A 24,534-nucleotide genomic window follows, 5' to 3' on the forward strand; every position below is an offset into this window, starting at 1 on the left:
CCCGACCTCGCCCCGATCTGGGCAGCATCTCCCTGAAGCGGAGACGGGCAGGGAGACGCTGCCCAGCCGCCATGGTACCTAAGCCTGCTTAAGACCAATAAATAGTAACACAGCTGTTTATACTATAGCCAACACAATTATTGTACTCTAAGTGGCTTTTTTACACCACTGCATTTTTTTATGGAAAGTCCGTTAACAAAGTAGATTTAACTTACAGGACCAAAACCACCGCCGCTTGAAACATTTTCTGGAAACTTTTCTAACTGGAAAAGGTGAACCTGTTGCTGGGGTGTCTGACTGGTTGACAGTCTCCATGGCTCAGACAGAACCTATTGGGATGAAATAGTGATACATTATTCCTCTAGTAAGCATTCACGTACATACAAATTATTCACAGATCTGTCGCACTGAAAAATATCAATACGAAACAGAGCAGCGATACAATAACTTAACACTTGTTTTCCCAAGAGGAAGGTGGCCTTCCTGGCCATCATAGGAATATAAGCAAGCAGGAGCCAAAGACTAAAGGTCCATACAAACTGGGCGACTATGCCCCGCGTGTATGGACACTGGTGATCGCGTTCAACGCTGGGGGGAAAGCCGCTTAGTGCATACACACAGTGCTATGCAAAGCCGTCCTCAAAGCCGCTCATCTGCTGGTATTACCATCAGCGGCTTTCCCGGCGATGTTGCGGGAGCGCGCAGCAGTGCTCACCGCTTATCGCCGGGGCATACACACTGGGTGGCTTTGAGCTGAAAGCCGCTCAAACATGCTGTTTTGAGCGGCTTTCAGCTCAAAGTCGCCCAGTGTGTATGGGCCTAAATTTACTGAAGTTTCTAATAATGAAGAGAGGTAATGCGGTCCTTAGCACCCAATCAGATTCTGTCTATTAATTCTCTACTGCATCCTTGAAAATTAGAGACCAAATCAGATTGGTTGCTATGGGAAACATTTTCTCTATTCATTTTTAGAAGCTTTAGTCAATTTACTTTTCAGGAGGAACGTGAAAAGCCAAATGAATAAAAGTTATAGGCGCCATATGTAACCTATGACAAAAACTGAAACATACTGGTCCGTATTCAATGGGACCGGCGACTGGGTTAAATGGCGAGGATCTCCGGAAACAATCGACCCTCGCCGTTTAACCCCCGTGCCGGCTGCACACCGTATTCAAGTTTTGGGGGAATCCTACCCATCAGAGGACAGCGAGGATTCCCCCAAATGGCGAGGTTCGCGGCTAACGCAGGGAACCTGCTGCATTTAGCCGCGAGCCTCGCTGTTTTGGTGGCCGCACATGTCGCTGTAAAAACCCAGCAAGGTGGAAACGGCGTGTGCAGGGGGTCAGTTGAATACTGACTGTGCGAGCTGTGACAGCGAGCAGTCAGCATCTCTAGAAGTGTGAAGTAACAGGTCTGCTGTAAAGAACCCCAACCCCAAAAAAAGAGGGAGTGGGGGGAGAGTGTCAGAAAAAAGTGCAGGCATCTCCAAAGTAATCAAAGGATACATCGCAGCCCACATTGCATGAGGCCCCATCAAAGATAATCAAATCTGATTATCATATAGGTCAACCGTTTGGTGATTAACCGTTTGAGTGCCTGTGAGAGATCCTCAAAATATCCACTAAAAATGCCAGCGCCGCTCACAGCAACCGTTCTTTTTTTTTGGGTGCAATATGTAAATAAACTTCAATTAATTGACTTGGCTGTATTTGTATTTATTTATACTAAAACCGCTGTGAGCGACGCTGGCATTTTTAGCGGATATTTTGAGTAATACACAGCAACGTTGGCAATCAAAGGGTTAAGGTGAAATCAAATGATGTGTGCAGCGCTGCGTGTGGCATGTAGTTTGGGAGCAACAGGAGCACGGTTTACTTCTAAGTTTACATCAGCCAATTTGTCTGAGCACCAACTGGACAGTCCAATTACAAAGTTACATAGTTTATGAGGTTGAAAACAGACAATTGTCCGTCGAGTTCAACCTATATTAAATATATGTGACTTAACGGACTCATTTTAAAGCTTGATGACCCCTTATTTAGTGGCCAATGTATTACTGAGTAGTCCCCTATATGTACATTACCCTGAGGGGTGTAATCCTGTATGATTTTCTCCACTAGAATGTATGGAGTCTGCCAACACCTCTGACAGAGAATTCCAAACTTTAAACTGCCCTGACCGTAAAGAATCCCTTCATTCAGAGGGTTCGAAATCTTCTCTCCTCTAATCTCAACAGGTACTCTATGTTCCCTATTCTACAGCCAGTTCATCACTCAGGTACATATGGCAACTGCCCCATTTTGTGAATCAACCTCTTTTTGAGGCACTGTATCGAACGCCTTAGCCAAGTCTAAGTAGAACGCGCCCACTGCTTCACCTGTGTCCAAATTTCCACTAACTTCCTTGTAGCAACTAATTAAAGTTAGTTTGGCATGACCTATGCCCCACGAACCCATCCTGACTCCCGCTAATTAACTAATTTTGCAGTAAATATTCCCGAATATAATCCCTAATTATTCCCTCTAATAATTTCCCTACCCAAGACTAACTGGTCTATAAATTACCTAGAACCTTTGTCTTTCCCTTTTTAAATATAGGTACTACTACTTCTCCAGTTCCTTGGTACTAAGCCAGATGAAATTAAATTTGCAAAAATCAAATGCAATGGCCTAGCTAATTACGAACTCAGTTCCATCAGTACTCTTGTGCATACCATCTCGGTCAATGGTCTTATTTAAAGAAATAAAACTTCTATTTGGATTGTAGCACTTTCTGGATCTGGTTGCAAACCTGAATTGCACCGTAAACTAAATACCCTGATGCTAAAATATACTGAAGGTTGACACACTAATTACAACAAACAATGGGTTGTCCAACAGTGATCTTTTACCTCTTTAAGGAAGGGAGAGTCCACCCCCAGATACTTTGACACAACGTAAAGACAGAAGATGTGACGATCGATTCCAGACCCAGTCATGGCCAGGCGGTACATCTGCTGGTGCTTCTCTGCAGCCGCTTTGAATAAATTAAGTCTAGTTTCGTTCTGTAGAAAACAAATAAAATAAATAAATAAGAAATTTTTAAAAAGACAAATACATATAGTTTTTTAAATCTGGCTCATATAGCACATGGGCACGGACCACAACAGTATGGAGAAGATAGAAACAACTACTGGGTCCAACTACTCTGTCCTAAAGCCATGCAACCAACAGGGTTCATTTTTTTGTCTGTTTATTTTAAGAATGTGGAAGAAAACCGGAATAACTGGAGAAACCCCACACAAGTACTGGGAGAATATACAAACTCCACACAGTTAGGTCCATGGTGCGAATTAAACCCATGAACTCAAAAAAGTGAGGTAGTAATGTTAACCATTACACCATACGTACTGCCATACATTTTTCCGAATAAATAAAAATTAACATTCAACAAGCCTGGTCTGGCACAAGCAAACACAAGCCACCGGAACTGCAGGAAGTTGGAAAAATGCCGGAGCTAGGAGTACAGTTGGCGGTGACAAATACAGGAAGGTAATCTGAAGTTGGAACGGACCAGAAATACTCACATTTTGTTTGGGATCATTCATAGCCAGAGCAAAGTCACTAGATTCAATAGTACAGGAGCGGACAGTCTCAGTTCTGCCTTCTCTGAACAGTCTGGTCATGGAAGCCTCGTAGGTCAGACAGAACTTGCCTTTGTCCTGATCAATGTAGATTATCATTAGTTCATCCTATAGGATTTTGTCGCACGAGAGCGTGCTGGTGGCATTTACACTTTAACCAAAAGGTACTTTCCGCATGTGAATATAAACATTTAAGCGCTTACCCGGAAGTGTGCCAGCTGCAGTGCCAACTGCACAAAGGCATCGGGGCTCGTCCTTGTTTTTTTGATGAGCCCTTTGCCAAAAGCGTCGAAAGGGAATGAATGAAAGTCAACATCATCTGCAAGAGTTTTGGCAACAGTAAAGGAATTCTCAATCACGTTTTGGCACTGAAACAAGGAAGCACGAGGGAAACAGTGAGCAACTTATCATGGTGACTACAACAAAAACATAAGAAATACTCTGCCAAAAAAGATCAAGAGAGCACAGGAGTTACAAGACACTAGCACCGAGTGCAGAGGAAAACGGCTGTAACACAATCTCCATTCTAAACGCTTTATTCTTTACTTAAATATTTAACACTGAAATTAGGAAGACAATGGGCATATCTTTGCTCCTCCCACATCTATATCCTCTTTTATGTTGTGCGTATCTTAAATATGCCTCACAATGCGGAGGTAGAAACACAAGGGCCCATTGTAATGATACGTCAGTGTTCGCATTTTACACACAACTCAGTCATGATCTGTGTACGTAAAACCAGAAGTCTTACCTCTTCTGGGATGTCCCACTGGAGTCTGTTGGGAGAGAGGATGCTAGCGTTGATATCGCCTAAACAATGCCCATCTTCTGAGTATCCCAGGTCAAACTTATCAGTCGCCATGACATACTGTGCAGATGATAAAACAAAAACGCATGGTAAAATAAAAATTTCCTTTGAAAGCGATGCATGAAACAAACTGGTCTTTGCATCATTTTCTCAGGATTGCATTGTTATTTACTAAAACATTTTACCAGTGACACATTAAATCAGTTGTTTAACTGCAGGGCTTCATCCAAATCGTATCCAAGGAATAAGCTATAGTATCAAGCAGTGATGGGGAACCTTTGGCTCTCCAGCTGTTATTGAACCACTCATCCCAGCATGCACTGCAACAGTTTTAGCATGGCCAAATAGCAAAGCATGCTGGGATGCTGGAGGGCCAAAGATTCACCATCCATGGTATAAAGGATTGACATCAGAACATGGACCACAAATTATTGTTTATGCAGAAATTCTTGCATCTAGTCCAGGCCTGGAAAACCGCTCTCTAGCTGTTACAAAACTACATATCCCAGCATGCCTTGCCACAGTTTAAGCATTCCCTAACAGCAAAACTGTCGCAAGGAATCCTGGGACTTGTAGTTTCCCAAAAGCTGGAGAGCTATAGGTTGGCCAGGCCTGCCCTAGTTCATCTTCTAAATGAGACCCAGGTGTTACAGTTGCCATTGAAACCTACAGATGTAGCGCCGCTCATTCAGCCGGCAGCTGGCGATAGTATCGCAAGCCACCTCCCTGAAGCAGAGACGATCAGGGTTTCCGCTCCCTGCCACCGAGTGACTGGGATGCGAGCACCTCTTTGTCAGTGGGGGCATTCTGGGGAGCCCTGGAGCTGCATGAGAGGCGCTCCATCTGTATACTGACTAGACAATCATAGGCTTTATATCACAATAAAGACCTTTACATCAGGAGACGGGTCTAGGAGTTGGGGGGAAAAAATTGGATGCCTTTACTGTGGTCAAAGTGTACATCTATCCAATGTGTACATCATCCCTTCTCTGTCCAACGTGTACATCACCCCTTCTCTGTCCAACGTGTACATCACCCCTTATCTGTCCAACGTGTACATCACCCCTTATCTGTCCAACGTGTACACCATCCCTTATCTATCCAACGTGTACACCATCCCTTATCTATCCAACGTGTACACCATCCCTTATCTATCCAACGTGTACACCATCCCTTATCTATCCAACGTGTACACCATCCCTTATCTATCCAACGTGTACACCATCCCTTATCTATCCAACGTGTACACCATCCCTTATCTATCCAACGTGTACACCATCCCTTATCTATCCAACGTGTACACCATCCCTTATCTATCCAACGTGTACACCATCCCTTATCTATCCAACGTGTACACCATCCCTTCTCTATCCAACGTGTACACCATCCCTTCTCTATCCAACGTGTACACCATCCCTTATCTATCCAACGTGTACACCATCCCTTATCTATCCAACGTGTACACCATCCCTTATCTATCCAACGTGTACACCATCCCTTCTCTATCCAACGTGTACACCATCCCTTCTCTATCCAACGTGTACACCATCCCTTCTCTATCCAACGTGTACACCATCCCTTATCTATCCAACGTGTACACCATCCCTTATCTATCCAACGTGTACACCATCCCTTATCTATCCAACGTGTACACCATCCCTTATCTATCCAACGTGTACACCATCCCTTATCTATCCAACGTGTACACCATCCCTTATCTATCCAACGTGTACACCATCCCTTATCTATCCAACGTGTACACCATCCCTTATCTATCCAACGTGTACACCATCCCTTATCTATCCAACGTGTACACCATCCCTTATCTATCCAACGTGTACACCATCCCTTCTCTATCCAACGTGTACACCATCCCTTCTCTATCCAACGTGTACACCATCCCTTATCTATCCAACGTGTACACCATCCCTTATCTATCCAACGTGTACACCATCCCTTCTCTATCCAACGTGTACACCATCCCTTCTCTATCCAACGTGTACACCATCCCTTCTCTATCCAACGTGTACACCATCCCTTATCTATCCAACGTGTACACCATCCCTTATCTATCCAACGTGTACACCATCCCTTATCTATCCAACGTGTACACCATCCCTTATCTATCCAACGTGTACACCATCCCTTATCTATCCAACGTGTACACCATCCCTTATCTATCCAACGTGTACATCATGGGTCCTCAAACTGCGGCCCTCCAGATGTTGTGAAACTACAAATCCCAGCATGCCTTGCCACAGTTTTGCTATAAGGGAGTGTTAAAACTGTGGCAAGGCATGCTGGGATTTGTAGTTTCACAACATCTGGAGGGCCGCAGTTTGAGGACCCATGGTGTACATCATCCCTTATCTATCCAACGTGTACACCATCCCTTATCTATCCAACGTGTACACCATCCCTTATCTGTCCAACGTGTACACCATCCCTTATCTGTCCAACGTGTACATCATCCCTTATCTGTCCAATGTGTACATCATCCCTTATCTGTCCAATGTGTACATCATCCCTTATCTATCCAATGTGTAAATGAAGTCATTTTACCAAGGGGAATACATACATTGACTCTACCTTAATAACCCATTAACGAGAACAATTTACCTCCCACAGATGACCAAGGATCGGGGCATCAGCCCAGGAATGCTCACAGTTCATTCCCATCTTCCCGTTCTTGAAAACAATGAAGCTTATTGTTTTATCGAACCACCTAGAACAGTAGACATAATGTAGTTACTACGATCATATAAATACACACCATAAATGACAGATGCGTAGAAACATAAATATTAGAACAACAGCAGACAAACAACCCTACAGGTCCTCCTCATCTGCCCCCACCTTTTAATTGAGCAGGGTTTTAATTTTTTTATTATTATTACGAGTTAAAGTTAATCATCAATAATCAATCAATTAATGAGGTTATAACAAATTAACAAAAGGACTTGGCCACGAACGTCTTTATGAAACACATTCATCACCTAGAAAGTTGCTCCTTACCGGTCATAGCATTTTCCATGCAACAGAGACTTGGCGTATTTGTCAAGAGACGTCACTGGGTCTTCCTTGTTGTACCCTTGTTCGGTCTCATCTAGTGTCACAAAGAAAGCAGCTTTCTCCACGGCATCCAGGCTCTGCCTGTTCCGACCATTGCCAAAGTAAGTTTTGCGAGCGTTGGCCCAGGGAACCCTACATCACACACAAAATGATATGGGTATAAGACACTGAAACCATATATAAGCTTCTGGAATATTCCCACTGATTAAAACAAGACCCGAACACTGTTAGTAAGATCTGCGATTGGACCTCACCACACCGCTCCTGGGGCTCCTCCTACGAAGGGCACACCAGCTCAATGCATTTCGGACTTACGGAGTACAAAATGCATTGAGCTGGTAGCAGGAGAACGCTGATGTTATTGCTGTCATCTGCCTGATACCGGACACACCCCTGGTCCATACCTTTGAGGTACCGGAGCTTTAGAGGGATCCCCAGAAGCGGTGTGGTAAGGTGCATTCGCAGATGTTACCCCATTTTATCACCGGCTGGTGATTTATATGCTTTTTTTATGTTTTATCCATTAATTCATACTCCTATTGATTTGTTTGGTGGTTGAATCACCACTCGCCAGAAAGGAAGCACTATATACCCTTGTGGATAAAGAGATACTGGGACTAAAATATTACACTTAAAAGGGTAAATCTAAGCCTATCCTTTAGCGCCTGTGGCACTAGATCATTTTGGTTTGTAAGTTTTCTAGTTCCATTTATAAAACACTTTCATTTATAGCCTCTAGGTGTCACTGTTGTCATTTCTGTACATGGAAAGGTTTCACCACCTGCCAATTATTTTCAACGCCAAAAAAAAAAAAAACACATATTAAAAATAGTCCAGTGTAGAACACCAAAATAATGACGTACTTTACAACTGTTGCTTCCTGCTATAAAAATATGACTGAATACTAGTGAAAATGATTCATTAAAGTATTTTATTGTGTGAATGTTAATATTAACTTGCTGCGAGTACATAGTTCAGTATAACAATCACAGTGAGCACCTGTTCTAGCAAATTAAAGGGCAATCTCCTAATCTCCAGTTTTATTAAAATCAGTGTATTGCAATGCAGTGTACCGTACCCCATGACTAATGGGTGTGGAGCATTGGGTCAACCACAAAGATCAACAGTAAAAAAGTCGACATTAGTAGTTTTTTGGGGGCTTTGGCATGTAATTTTGTTGCCGGGATACATAATCATTGCGAAATTGTATCGCAATGACACTAATCACATATGTATTGACAAATGGGATTAGGAAAGGGCAGCTCTTGCAAAAGGATCTGCCCTTTGCAAAGCAGCTGGCACCGGATGAGAGGGTCCTTGCAGGTCCCCTCTCACCTCCTATGCCCTGGAGCCTCCTGCTGCAGGGACTCCCTGGCTCCTCCTCCAGGGGGTTTCCTGTTAACAGGGGGGAAGTGGTTACTGGGTCTGGGTTGCAAAGCAGGAAGCTGCCTGTACAGCAGGTGAAGTGGGCCTTGTGTCGACCACTGTCATGAGGACCATTTGCACCTGTCCGGTTAACCTCTTACATGTAGACCGGATGTGGATTATAAAGTCGACAGTGTCTCAGCCGACATTCAATAGGTCGACCACTATTGGTGGACAGGCAAAGTATCGACACACACAAAGGTTGACATGCAATAGGTCAATGTGGATAAAGTCAACATGAAAATGATTGACATGATTTTTCACAGGTTTAATTTGGTATCTATGTTGGCGTAGGTCAACATGCGCCCCCCCCCCCCCCCCCCAGTTAGTGTAACCCTTAGTTGGCCATGCTTCAGGCTCGATGCCGATCTAGGATTGGCACAATATTATAATCTCACTCTATACCGACCTAGATGGAGAAGAACAAGTCAGTTTAAAAAAAGAAATAAAATAAAAAATCATGAAAAACTCACGTCAATCTTTTGCTAATGCGGATTTATTGCATGTTGACCGTTTTCGTGTTTTGACCAACAGTGGTCAACGTATTGACTGTCAACCTATTTTGCATGTTGACCATACTGGATCGACCTAAGGACCGTCAACCTATCATCCGGAGCCCAAGACTGATGGGGCCTACACACGTAGCGACTCTGCTGAGCGTTCTGAGCGATGCTAGATCGCTCAGCACACAGCAATGTGTCAGCGATGTGTACTGAGTGTTCTGTCAGGGCCAGTGGTCTCTGGTGAGAACACTGGCCCAACCCGATTTATCCAGCATGCTCGATATTAATCGCCAGGCGATATACGACGCTTGGGGTCGCGCATCGCTATGCCCCAACACATGGAGCAATGTACGGGCATTTGTGAGCTATGTAGTGAGATCCCATAATATTAGAGTAAAGAATTTCTGGTATCTTGGATTAGTGTGACCTATCTTTGGCCATTCAAGTGAACTGTAATGATCTGATTTACTATTCACGCTCTGCGGGAACATTCCAAGACAGCAGAGCGCCTGATAACGGAATAAGTAGATTATTAACCAATTTGTGGAAGATCAGGATTGTGGAATATTCAGTTTGATTTCACCATCTGTGCATGGAAATCCCTAACCCCTGGACTGTTAGGGTGCCTTGAGGACTAAGCCTTTCCTGCATTATCCCATTAGTCCCGCGTGACCCGGATTTAAGAAGATGATCTAGTAAGAGCAGAGTACCTGTCTCCGGCAGTGAGCGCGGCCAGCTTTTCCTCCCCCGGCTGCGGTTCAGATTTGTCTTCAAGAATTCGTTGCATTTGCTGCTCGATCTCCCTCGGCTTCAGTAGCCTTCCATCGTGGTACAGCCACACTTTGAAGTAACGTCCTTTGTGGTAGACAACGATGTGCTTGCTGTCCCTTACATGTTGTAAGGTATCTACAATGGCCGGAGGTTTATAATTAAAACGAGTTATGACGTTATACTCAAACGGTCTCCTGGTATACTCTGCGCTGATTGCTATACTAAGAGTCAAGGTTCTTATTTTCTCTCATTGTGCGGGAACAATGGGGCTGATTAAGAGGCGGACGCCATTTTGATTAATTTCGGAGTTGGCTGATGATTTGTGCGTCTACAGATCTGGGGTTCAGAGGTCATCCGCAGTGCCCCGAAAGCTGCAGTATGACTGATGTGCTGCTGGCATTTGGGTGCTTCAACTGGGTGTATTCAAAAACTGGGGGCGTGCGGACCCTCTTTTCTGCACCTGCCAAGGTCAGTGGCTGCATCCGCCTCTGAATCAGCCCAAAGCAATTATTTTCCCATTTTATTATACCTATAACAATCTGCCCTGACTGAAGTACCAACCAATCAGCCGCTAACTTTCATTTTTCAAACACTTCCTCTAAAATGACACTTTTAGGGACAGGGAGCTGACTGCCTGGTACTTTCTGGCACTTGTGTTCTGTATTAGGTATCCCCTAGTGCTGCGGTTCTGAAACATCGGTCCAAATGACCCTCACCATTTCCAGGTCACCCAATACAAGCACTGCATGTGGGTATGGGTCATTGGATCTAACCTACTTATGCCGACATGCATTGGGTTGAACACTGAAGGTCCACAAGGCTAAGCGCGACAGGGTTGGAAGGTCGACACAAGCATTAGGTAGACAATGGCAAGGTCAACATGAAGTTTTACATTTTACCCAAAAGTCGACATGGATACCGTCAACGTGTGCTGCGGGCAGGATACCTCACTGCGCTCGGCACAATATTTGATCCTGCCCCCACGCCGTAGTGGATGGTAGGACATGAAATACTGTCTGTCGGCATGTCAGCACCAAAAAAAAAAAACAATATGAAAAAACTCATGTCGACTTTTTGACTGCCAACCTTGCCATTTTCACCCTTATGTTTGTGTCGACCTTCCAACCTTAGCCACGTTGAACTATTTTAGGTGTTGACCCAGTGCGTGTCGGTCGAAAATAGGACTGACCTAGTGACTTGATCCCCTGTGTGCCAGCAACGGTCACATTTTAAAAATCCACAGGTAACGTGGAATACACGTACTGTGTGAAGTCCTGAGGACAGAGTTTTAGAACCTGTGGTCTACTGTAAGTGATAAAGGGCCAGGAGCACTAAGCTTCAAAAATGGAGAAAATGGAGAGTTATAAACAACCAACCAATCAGCTCCTACCTGATATTTTTCAAACACAGTCTGTGACATGGCAGGTGGGAGCTGATTGGCTGGCTGGTTATCACTCTCCATTTTATCACTTTTGAAGCTTAGTGTATCTGGCCCAAAGCCATTCATTATAAGAGATTATTGCCTCTATATGGCAGCATAGGTAAATATACTGTGTATGCAGTTTTCAGTCATGTAATAGTACAGCTGGGGATAGCTTGGGAGATGGGTCCGGAATGTCATCCGATTGAAAATAAGGAAGCTGTATAATGGGTAATAGGGTTGGTCTACTACAGGCAGCTAAGCTACGACAATACAAGGCACCACATCTAGTGTACAAGTATCACTATGTTCAATACTGTTCCGTAGTAAATACTAGGACGTGGATAATTTAACAGAATAACTCGGAATGAAAAACCGTTCCCTGAGTAATTTACATTATTCTTAGGCTTTGTTGAAATAACAGTATAAATCTTAACAACCCAGACACCAGGAATCAAAAAAGCAAATAATTCCTTTGGAAATAACAGCGTCTATGCGTTTTACCGTCAGCAGAAACACTGAGCGTAAAAGCGGAGACGGTGAAAGAAAAGGTCATGCAGAGAGAGCAGGGTGTGCGGTTATTGGCAGAAAGATACTATGATGTCTGGTTAAGCAAAAATGTGGTGACAATTCTGAGGCAAAAAGCATTACGTGGCAACGAGGATATAAATATTAGCTACAGATAATGACATTATTGTAAAGCTTGCATACAGTGTGATCCATTTACAAACAAGACCTTCTGCAGGCCTATACAATGCAGAGCAGTATAATCTTTCTATAGCCAGAAATGGGGACAGCACAGTATACCCATTCTACATACAGAGAACTAGCCCTTCCTTACAGAACATATTAAATACAAAGTTTAAAGCACATGCATGGTGCTGCATTAGCCCCGCCCATATCTGTCCGTAACGGACAAGGTTGACAATCTTGGAATGCCATCATACAGTATGAAGTGGGTGACCCACAACTGCTGATCAACAGGTTCTTCAAACCTTCTGTAGAACAAGGGTCACCTCTGACTATCATCAGTGGTGCCAGGTACTCTTTAGGGAGCGCCATCGACAACCGATTATTTGAAATCATGGATGGTCCATGACCAAAGGTGAACACCATCGATATTCCAAAGCTACCGAAGATTTTTTTTTCTTCAAATGTCGAGACACAGAACTTAGCTCCACCCCTGACACATGCAAAGCCCTGCCCCTGAGCTCTGATTGGCCCACAACTCATTAATACAAATACAGGGGAGTACATGGTTGGGTAATTCACTAAATAGCCATCCATAGTACTATTCCCCCGGGCCTGTTGGAGGGGCCCTGGGTGGTGCACCCCCTCTCTCCCCCCCCCCCCCCCCCCCCCATATCCTACCCTTGCAGAGATTCAGCCTTCAGGTAGGGAGAGAGAGAGAGAACTGACTGCTGCTAAAGCAGTCTATCCCCAGTCCAGCACATGCTCAGTGCTTCAGTGCTGTGTGCTGGGGGGAGAGAGGCAACTGCAGCCAGTCTCTCCGTGTGTGGGGGAAGTGACCGGACAATGGTTCCCCATTACGTGACTGCATTAAATACAATTTTTGGTACTTGTGGAGTATCACGGCTCCCACGATGGCCATCGTACATGAAAAAAATCGCATCGCATGCGATTGCATACGATTTCTAACAAAAAAGCATCCAAATGTATTGAAATTAGTATGAAACATGTTCAATGGCCCCCAAATGGCATTTTTGAGGCTGTACCACCCCCACTATCAACGCGAACCCGAAGAGTGGCGAGCGCAGCGGTACGCGCCCTACGACCTTTTCATACCCCCACTATCTACGTCGGCGTGGAGTTAAGAATAGAAAGTGTGGCGAGCGCAGCGAGCCACCGAGCCCGAAGCGTGGCGAGCGCAGCGAGCCCCGAGAGGGGACGCAGGTATCCGCGTCCCCTCGCGGGCTTCACAGGTGTCCGCTCGCCACGCTTCGGGCTCGGTGGCTTGCTGCGCTCGATTTTTGAAAAAATGCCTAAAAACGGCAAAAATCGTATCAAATCGCATGCCATCGCATGCCACTACATTTGGCATGCGATGGGAGCTGTGATAATCCACAAGTACCCAATTTTTAGATTATTATTATTATTTTTTTAACGAGGGTGTCTGGCCAAACCATTGGCCACAGCATTCCTAAATAATGTCCCCGTACAAACAAAAACCTAGCACTGGCGTATACTATTGCCCGTCGTGTAGATGTTTATGGATCTTGTACATAACATAAGACGGTCAGTTTGTAAATGGTCCACTCTTGCAATGTTAGGTTTTTTACTTTTTAGAATTTGCCAACAAACTTTGCACAAAAATTAATCATAACACAGTAAATTGTATGTTATGCGGCCAAGTGCAGGCTTTAAATGTGGTCGTTGCACAAGCGCTAGGATTGCGATGAGTAAAAAAAACATTACAGACAGGGCCAGGGCTGTACCTGTCTCAACGCCTGGTATACGGCTAGTATTAAACATTCGTTCATACTGGTAGGAACACATTGGAATGGTATTATTAATCATTAGCTGGAAGGAAACATAAAAAGGATAATAAAAAATTGAGGGGAGCATAAGGAAAAAAACGATGATTAAACAGGCATAAAGTAAAACAGACATGAAATGAATACGAAACATTAGGAAGGACCCACATCAACCTAGAACAAAATACCAAAATAAGACAGAAGATACAGTAAGCAGCCTTCTAGAGGAAGGAAGGAACATCAAGGTATCTGATGAAATATTACCCATGAGACCGTGCGAAACGCGTAGCCGATGTCGCTTACATATAACAACCATTAGAGTAGACCCCGGAGCCTGGCGTTAAGCAGCAATAAATTTAGCAAACCAATATACATACAGTAATACGATGGATTAGAACACAAATCAATAATAGACTCCGCTCCCAAGACAGGCCCGGACAACCTGCAGGTCTCCTGCTGATGTGAAACTACAAGTCCCAGCTTGCTTTACCAGTTGATTGTTGGTAGGGTGTGCTGGAACTTGTAGTCACAATAACTGAAGAGCCACAGGTTTACACGTCCTGTCGCAAGGATTACTAGCAATGGAACAGACTTGATTCTTGCCCGTAGTCTTCCAATGACCGTCCTTTGAAGGTAGCGGCGACAGGCAGGCGGTCTCACGGTTAATATTTGATAGATAGCAAGGAACGGGACCACGACCATTGGCTGCTCTTACCTGTCTCCTCTCCAGGGATTCGGGAAGTATTAAACATTCGTTCCCACTGAGCTGAGCATAGTGGAACAGTGGATCCCATCAGCTGAATCTTCACCCCATACCAAACAGTGTGCCAAAGGGGTAATAAATAAAATATTTAAAGTGATTATGGTATTAGAACGTGCGGACAAAAGCCAGATACAGGAATGTAGTTTATCGAATATGTCCCGGAAGCAACAAATAATCTTGGTACTAACATGTAAAGTCTTCAGGTATGTCTGACGGATCACTTGCACACAGTGTAGGTGGCCAGTTTGTGAAATGTGCAGCTGACTCTACTGCGTTCTGGCCAAAGGTGCGCAAACTAGAGATTTGCAGGCTCTGATTTACTCTGATTTCAAAGCAGGATCTTGTTGGCTTTCCCAAATCACATGACAGTTGATAGCCAATAAGATACTGCTTTGAAATCAGAGTAAATCAGAGCCTGCACATCTCTAACGCACACACAGACTGCAGTGCTTCTAGCACAGTGTGGTCTGTATATCAGCGCTGATATGCAAACCAGACATGTGCTAGAAACACCACATCAGACAGCGACACCCCAGGCAGGGAAGAGGAACTGCATGGGTTTTCAAAGATAGCGGGTGCTGGAATAAACACTAATCATTATCAGGTCACAAGGGGATTCATAAAGTTGAACAAAAGTCACAGATAAACTTACTCCAATAAACATATACTGGGCATTTGTTCTTATGGTATAGGAGTTATACATATTCCATAACGGAAAATACTTTGTGTAGCGTAAAGGGTTTTTTCAATGGGAAAATGAAGGTTGGAATTAAGTTGGAGTACCTAGGCTAGGTCGGAGTGTGTATACTCTATGGGTACTTGTTTCCTAGCACGGCCACAATCGCGGGCATCGTGTGCCTTAACTTTAAGGCACACGATGCCCGCGATTTCCCCATAGGCTTCAATGTTAAAATATTTTAACATTGAAGCCTATGCGCGTCCGACACGATGCCCCCGATTTCTCCATAGGCTTCAATGTTAAAATATTTTAACATTGAAGCCTATGCGATGGACCCGATTTGTCCATAGGCTTCAATGTTAAAATATTTTAACATTGAAAATGAGTGCATTTAACATAGGTAAAAATGGAAAATGGCCCAATATGGGCCATTTCTCATTGGGTATGGCCCTGGCATATGTGTGTAAAAAATAATGGCCCCCCATTGTGACCGCCACCCCCACGATTGACGCGAACCCGAAGCAAGGCGAGCGCAGCGAGCCCGCGAGGGGCGGCGGTGCGCGTCCTCCGACCTTTTCATTCCCCTACTATCCACGTCGGCGTGGAGTTGAGAATATATAGTGTGGCGAGCGTAGCGAGCCACCGAGCCCGAAGCGAGGGGACGCGGATACCTGTCAAGCCCACGAGGGGCGTCCCTCGCGGCCTTGACAGGTATCCACATCCGCTCGCCACGCTTCGGGCTCGGTGGCTCGCTACACTATATATTCTCAACTCCACGCCGACGTGGATAGTAGGGGAATGAAAAGGTCGGAGGACGTGCACCGCCGTCGCTCGCCACGCTTCGGGTTCGCGTCAATCGTGGGGGTGGCGGCCACAATGGGGGGCCATTATTTTTTACACACACATATTGGGCCATTTACCTTTTTTTTCTATGTTAAATGTACTCAGTCTCAATGTTAAAATAATTTAACATTGAAGCCTATGGAGACGCGATGGACCCGATTTCTCCATAGGCTTCAATGTTAAATTATTTTAACATTGAAGCCTATGGAGAAATCGGGTACATCGCGTCGGTCGCGTCATGTGCGTTTTGGTATGCACCCGACGCGACCGACGCGATTTTATCCGACACGACCACCACGATAGAAATCGTGGTGGCCGTGCTAGGAAACAAGTACCACTGTATGTCCTCTTAAATGACCTCTAAACATGAAAAAGAATAATAAAGTTCTCATGCTTGTTGGAGTAATTGAGTCTGTGATTGTGAAACCAGCACTTCTTGTATGCACACTTGTCTTCCTCTGTGAGGCTGCCAAAGGTCTTTGTACTGAGCAGCTTACAGACTTAAGTGTCTGTTAACATACAACAATACCTTGCTTCAACTACAAAGAAAGTGCACAAACCCCTCGAGTTATGGCACTATATTGCAGTCTCTTTGCTTTATGTAGTGGTCTATGTACCAAGACTTGGAGAGAAATAAAGTACCAGCCATCAGCTCCCATGTTACAGGCGATGTTTGACGATAGCAGCTGGTACTTTATTTCAATCCATTTAATCTCTCTCCAATGTTTAGTACATAGACCCCAGTATTTTAGGAGGTCATTAAAAGGAGTGTATACAGTAGATACTGTGACTGTGTCTTTATGTATAAGCAGAGAAAAAAAAAAGGAGTGGAGAAGTTGTCACTATCAGCAAATCAGCTTAGAGTAAGCACTTATGTACATTCTGATTGGTTGCTGTAGGAAAATTCTCTATTGGTCCACTTGTACGCTCTTTTTTTCTGATCAATATATCACCACTGCTAGGTGGTGTGGCCCATATGTTGCTCCATTAAAAACAAACTCAAAATATTCCTACATGTTGTGTTAACCCAAATCTATTAACTTGTTTTATGTGCCACTGCAGGCATCCCCCCTCTCCAGTCCAAAACGGGAGTTATTTTTGTTGTTGTGATACCTTGAACATCATTCAAAGGGTAATTACTCCCTACTCTAACTTGTAAGGATATTTGAATTCGCTTAAAGTTCTCAAACTATAGGAATGCACAAGGCGGCATGCTCAGTGCCCAGAGGATGATGTTAATGTATAAGCATCTAAGGTGCCGAAGTGAAAACTCCCATCCACTGGCAATCCCTATTCCTGCAGGGCATCAATCTACTGCAGATGTATTGCATCTTCACTCCTGTTTGGTCCCAATGTGTAGTGTTCCCGCAAGATTGTTTTAGCGGTGTTTTGCCTGATTTTTTAAGGGCAAAATGCGCCCTGCCCCTCTGGCAGCGCCCCACTAAAACAGTCTGCCTCCTCCTCCTCCTCTATGGTGATACCGGGGAAGCCCGGCGCTGCAGTATATAGCTGTGCCCGGTGCTTCCCCAGCAGTGGAGAGCCTTCGGTGCGGCCGGGCCTTCAGTGACGACGGCGGCCGGCCCCTTTTCTTGACGGCGGCGTCCGGGCCCGCACCTTTTCACCACGCGGCGGCCACACCCCTTTTGTGGCGTTGGCGGGCCTGGTCCGCCCCCTTGACGCTGCCCCCGTGCAGTGGCGCCCTGCCCGCCCCTGTTCCTAGAAGGAACACTAAATGTGCATGCGTTAGATCTAGCAGACACAGCGAGATCTTGTGCATGGACAACTGGCACACAGATGTCGCACAAGTGACACCTGTAATCATTCAGTTTTAGTAACACCTGAATACATTATCTGTATTAATCATTAGATGGTGGTAAATACCATAGCAAAAAGGGATTTTATCTAAATTAGTGCTTCCATACATTGTTTCAAAAAGCATTGGTTATAGAGCAGTTGTCAATTATCACCTCTGTAAACCTCCCAGATTTATTCCTGATAGTGCACAAGGTTTTCTAATATTTGTATATTTAATAAAAACAAGACTGTATAATACTTCTACTGCACAGTAAAACAAAGACAGCAGATTAACAAGAGAAGTATTAACCACCTGCTCTAGAACAGATGGAAACTGTTATTACTAGGAACAAACCCAAAACAATAAAAACTCTATGGTAAGCAGAATCATTTCAGTAAACAACCTGGATACAGATGACGAACATCAATTTGGAATGGTGTAAATCAGGGCTGGGGAACCCTTGGGCCCTTCAGCTGTTGTTGATCTATGCATCCCAGCATGCCTTGCAACAGTTTTAGGGGGTATTCAATCCCCCACCACTATTCCCGATGGGTGGAAATAGCGGCGGGGCCCTATTCAATGCGGTCTTCCCCGACAGCATTGAACAGGGATCTCGGCAGAATGGGCCTGACTTTACAAGCAGTCGGCCCAGTTCTGGGCCACCACCACCCCGGCGCTGGGCAGGTGGGAGATTGAATCCCGCCTGCCGAGCTGATGTCGAGCCGGTCGAACACGGGACCAAAAAAAAAAGAAGACCTAATGCCCCATACACACAGTTCAATTTGATCTATTTTTCTATTCAATTTAGCTTTTCTAAGCAAAATCAAATCGAATAGAAATCGAACGCATAAGATTTCGATTCGATCCCGATGCGCAGCATTGAAATCGAAAAGATAAACAGACTGTGCAGGCAAGACTATAGAGTCCAAATCCAATGCGTTTGCCTAGCTGTGCAATTCGATCCTGATGGGAGTTGGAATCGAATAGCAAGGCAATCGCACTGTGTACACCCCTTAAGAAACTAATTCCTACAGTTAAAAAACAAAGTACTGTGACACAACATACCGGTTTAATTTCCTCTCTGTCCAGTTTTCGGCGGTAGAGCAGAAGGGCGTGGATGGCGTTTCCGGCTCTTGCCGCTTGTATATGCGTTGGCAATATATACAGGTAATCCTAGGAGAGATAACAGGATATTAGAGATTACGCACTATATTTCACCTGCTACAATGAAGATGGAAAACACGACTTGGGATCATACATGAAAACAACACATACTTGTCACCCAGCTGTGCTTTATGAGGTATATGTAACATTTAGGATATATGTAGCAGTGGTTGCCAACTCCAGTCCTCGAGAGCTTCCAACCGTTCACATTTCCAGACAACCTTGCTGCTGCAAAGGTGCACTTGTTACTCTCTGGCACATTTTAAAAGATCCACAGGTGGAGCTAATTACTTCACTTCCAATTTTGTGAGGAGATCTGGAAAACATGCAGGGTTGGTAGCTCTCGAGGACTGGAGTTGGCTACCTCAGTGTTAGAGCATTAGTAGAAAAACCACGCAGCCAATTTGTACAGCAGCGTGCAGTGGGGCCTTCTCACTGGTGTGTCCACCTTGTACCATGTTAAGTGTTACATTTCAAAGGAGAGGGTACAAGTCCACACCAGAATGTCGACATGGGTGGGATGGCCAATGTTGTCGACAATGCCTGAGAGACAACATTGTGAATGTTGACAATTCAGTTTTCCACAGATCACCCAACACTAACCACAGTCTAACCCTGGGGTAGCCAACCCTAGTCCTCGAGAGCTACCAACAGTGCATGTTTTGCAGGTCTCCTCACAGAATCACAAGTGAGCTAATTAGCTCCATCTGTGTATCTTTTAAAATGTGTCAGTGATTAATGAGTGCAGCAGCTAGGTTGTCTGGAAAATGTGAACTGTGGGTAGCTCTCGAGGGCTAGGGTTGGCTACCACTGGTCTAACCCTAAAATTGACTGCCCCATTAAGACAATATCTACATTCCTCAGTATGGACATGTTGAATATGAACATTCGGAATGTCTAAATGATGACCGTATACTAATACAACTAATTCAGACCTGATCTCTTTGCTGCTAATTTTCAGAGCCCTGTGATCAGAAATACGCCGTCCCGCCAGAGTAAAATCCCACCCTGTGCAAGCCTTTGAATTGCTTAGCGCAGCTTCCAGTATGTGCAGTCTGTGCGTAGCCCAGGACTTAATCATCAGTTGCGATAGAAACCAGCCATTCGGGGCTGGAACGGAAGTCACATGACTTCCCCTCAAACACCTGGGCGGGAAAGCCTCACGCATGCATGCATACTACGGGCCATAGTGTGTGCGATCATGTCTGAATTAGGCCCTTTGTTCTCATTCTCTCATTGTACTTATTTCTCCCAATAAATTGTCTGTTCAGTACTCCTGTAAGGAGTTGCCATTGACTATGCACAAACACAAATGTATTGCATAAAAACAAATGCTCCCTGACTGTTCATACAGGGAGGTGCAAGGGGTGTGCGCAGGTAATAAAGTGACTGTGTACTGGGTCAGTGTACTCTGGATTTCAAATTGTTTTATCACGTCCTTGTGGTAATAGTACAAGAATGAACAGAAGGTTATCTGCACAAAGCTAGAACATAAATGAAACCCTTGCAATCACTTCTATTACCCACTCCCAGGGAGATTATAAATTCTTTCAATCATGTTCCCAATTATCTGTAATTTTTCCTCACAATATTGTTTTTTTGTTCCTTAACCCTTTGAGTGACAAGATCTGTGAGAGATGTTCAACATATCCGCTAAAAATGCCAGCATCATTCACATTTGTTATATAAATTCAAAAAAAAAAAAAAAAAAAACTTATTAGATTTCCTATATAAAAGGTAAACATTACAGGTCACTACGATGAATAAAAAGGTTTGCTTGCCAATTTTCACACCTATTTTGACAAATCCACTTGGCAATTAAGAGGTTAACGCTAGAACGTACACCCCTTGTGGCGCAACATAAATGAACGTATTAAAATCAGAAGACGTACTGAGTGAGGGCTGTCTCACAATGACGGGGTATAAAAAGGTAATAAAGGCTCCTGACTACAGAAAGGAGAGCAGGGGTGGACTTTGGTCCCCATATTGGAAATGCATTATCACAACCTTGTAGCAATTATAGAAGGCGGGAGATAAGGCCACTTACTAGGAATTAGCAAACAATAAAATAAGCGCACAGATCAAAATGATCAATAAGGACAAACACTGCATGGCTGATACCCAGTATAAAGGTAACAGATACATAATGAAGGCTGGCCTTCAGCACTTGTCATTTATTGATAAAATAGATTCCGCATCAGTCGCCATTTTGAGCTAAAGTGTAAAGCTACATAATAAGACGACTGCAAACGAAGCAATGTCCTTCATGATTTCTCTTGATCTCCTGGACAAATGATATGGTGTGTACGAGATAAGCGATTTTTACAAAGGATATCATCAGTGGCCACATGCAGGAGTATGCTGCCATCGATGATATCTTCAGATTGAGCTACAGATGTTCAGATGACAAAGGACATCGCTAATGAGTCGCTATAGCGCACACCAATAACAATAGTGCGTACGAACTAGATGATATGTTCATCTTTGAATATAATTTTTTTTAAGACAGGGTTTCTATGAAACCCAAGTCTGAAGCGACATATTCCATTTGCTGCCCAATGACCGCATCAGTAGCTGTTAACACATGGATATCAATGATGAATGCATTCTAATATACACAGTCACCATAGATCAGGGATCCTCAAACTATTTTGCTTTGGGACCCCTGCAGAAGGTCATCACATCACGTGTGTAGTCAGCAGACCGCACATACATGGCAGCATTGTGGAGGCACAGAGTGATGGGAGGAGTTTAATATACCATAACCCATCGCATCACATGTGTAGTCAGCAGACAGCACATTCATGGCAGCATTGTGGAGGCACAAAATGATGGGAGGAGTCGAAAACAGACAATTCAAAAGATTTTTCAGACTCCTTGAATCACTGACTGAGATTAGAAAAGTCATCAGCCTGATGGTCAGCAGCATGGAGTAGTGACCCCATGCTGAGAAGGTCGGGACCCACAGTTTGAGAACCGCTGCCATAGATAAACTAATGATAGCCTAAAGCTGGGGTAGCCAATCCAGTCCTCGAGAGCTACCAACAGTTAACATTTTCCAGGTTTCCTCACAGAATTACAAGTGAAATAATTAACTTCACCTAAGGAACTTTTAAAATGTGTCAGTGAGTGGAGCAGAGAAGGGAAAGGGGGGACATGATAGAAATCTTCAAATATATCAAGGGTTTTAACATAGTACAGGAGGGAAATTTTCTTCAAAGGAAAAGTAGTAATAGAACACAAGGACATGCACTGAAACTGGAGGGAGATAGGTTCAGGGGAAATGTTAGAAAGAATTACTTCACAGAAAGGGTAGTGGATAAGTGGAATAGTCTCCCATCAGAGGCGGTAGAGCCTAAGACAGTAGAACAATTTAAAACATGCTTGGGATAGGCATATGAATATCCTTACAAAGAAATAAGGATTAAAAAGGGCTGAGATTACCTGAAGGGTAAAAAAAGGGGCAGACTAGATGGGCCAAATGGTTCTTATCTGCCATCAAATTCTATGAGTAATGAATGCACCTGTGCACCTGCTCGGTGGTCTGGAAGTCTTGAACTGCTTGTAGCTCTTTTAGACTGGAGTTGGATATCCCCGGCCTAAACTTACAGCTACGTTTTTCATTTGCACTAAGACGTACCAATGTGTATTAGAAGAAGCGTTGTCATAGGGATCAATGATCCCTATGTTTCAGTCTGTTCGCGCAGTTCATGTTTACCACATTGCAAACAAAGGCCTCAGGGTGTCTCAGAAACACTGGCATCTGCTAGGAGAGAGTGAATCTACATCTCTTTCTCACACATGCACAAACACAGGAGGTAGCAGACTAGGTTTCGAAGCTTTTGCTTTAAGCAGGCTTACTAGTAAGTTACTAGTACTAGTTAAATAACTGCACTATGTTTTTGAATGCAAACCTGATATTATACACTTACAATCAGATACGATGACTAGGATAGGACTAGAAATGTGCAAATATGTGACCACAAAGATATATTATCTGCAGTCACTCAAGACTGCATTCCACCTCACTATCCGTAATACCAATAACACTGCACAAGGAGGTATCTGGTAACACTCACTAACACACATTCATACGATGAAATTTGTCATATTATCAGAAGGTTCCTGTCAGTGAAAATGTATATAACAACAACAACAACAAAATGTTTAAATTTGTGCATCTGATTTGGGGTCCTTCAAAAAAGCAGAGCGGAATCTAACATATTAAAAACACAAAACAATGTCTTGCCTAAAATGTACACAAACCAGTCCTAGAAAGAGAAATAATGTTCTCAAGTGAAATGGGGCACATGCTGTACATCAGTATAGGGGCAAATCTCCATTCTACCGATGGCTGAATCAGAGGATCGGTAAAATGTTGGAAACCCTCAAAAATTCTGCGGTTAGAATCCAAAATTCATGATTTTTAACATATAGGATTTTGCTGATCTGCAGACAGATCACCGATCATCCTACTCCAGCTCAGAGCACGGATGGATAGAATTGGGAATCACAGCTTAGATGTGCAGCCCTAATGAGGCTGAGAAAGTTTTTGTTTCCGGATCGGTCAAAAGTTTTTATTTTTAGAGTTTGAGGAGACAACAGTTCTTCTTGGTAGACTTACCATTGCATAGTAATTACTGTTGACCATGATTGGCCCACGGCCTCGGAGGTAGATGTACTCTTCCCACCAGTCACTCACCTATCGGGACACAACAAATCATCAATACATGCCAACAAATACAATATTGTGCACTGAAGTACACATATAATGTGGTATATTTATGTAATGTGTCACTTACGTAATTTGTAGCCCACCATGATTTCAGCTTCAGGTACCACTGAAGTCTTGGTCCTAGGTTAATGGCAAAATCTTTGGCAAGACCCTCCATCCTGCTATACTGCTGATCATCCATTAGTGGTTTCACAGAGTCCAAGTACTAAAGGGAGCGAGGAAAAGAGTTTGGTGTTGGCGAAATAACTATTTATTTTGACCGGGTGTGTTCCAAAAGTTTTCTTTTGCCAAAATTTTCACATTCCATTTATAAAAGCAGCCAAATTGCCTATTGATGTTGCGGCATAAAATATGACATTCTATTAATTCTCTGTAAGAAAAGCCATATCATGCCAATCTCCTCGTGTTAGGAAACATAGTACACAGGCTATTCTTCACA

General features: G+C 43.9%; 1 protein-coding gene across 2 annotated transcripts in view; it reads right to left on the minus strand.

The window, feature by feature from the left end:
• LOC146044956 (carnitine O-palmitoyltransferase 1, liver isoform-like) overlaps positions 1-24,534 on the minus strand; it is a 68,082-nt gene that overhangs the window by 7,919 nt on the left and 35,629 nt on the right. The window contains exons 6-17 of one of the 2 annotated variants that reach the window (XM_083163633.1): positions 24,163-24,300; positions 23,985-24,062; positions 19,262-19,369; positions 14,078-14,162; positions 10,141-10,336; positions 7,446-7,634; positions 7,050-7,155; positions 4,374-4,490; positions 3,826-3,990; positions 3,566-3,700; positions 2,891-3,043; positions 216-329 (exon numbers count right to left, since the gene is read on the minus strand). In XM_083163633.1, coding sequence (XP_083019759.1) covers positions 216-329; positions 2,891-3,043; positions 3,566-3,700; positions 3,826-3,990; positions 4,374-4,490; positions 7,050-7,155; positions 7,446-7,634; positions 10,141-10,336; positions 14,078-14,162; positions 19,262-19,369; positions 23,985-24,062; positions 24,163-24,300 — 1,584 coding nt within the window. Of the gene's footprint in view, positions 1-215; positions 330-2,890; positions 3,044-3,565; positions 3,701-3,825; positions 3,991-4,373; positions 4,491-7,049; positions 7,156-7,445; positions 7,635-10,140; positions 10,337-14,077; positions 14,163-14,831; positions 14,920-19,261; positions 19,370-23,984; positions 24,063-24,162; positions 24,301-24,534 lie in introns of both variants that reach the window. The other variant, XM_083163632.1, reaches the window with a different exon arrangement.

Source organism: Crinia signifera, chromosome 11, assembly GCF_055691185.1.
Source record: "Crinia signifera chromosome 11, ASM5569118v1, whole genome shotgun sequence".
NCBI lineage: Eukaryota > Metazoa > Chordata > Amphibia > Anura > Myobatrachidae > Crinia > Crinia signifera.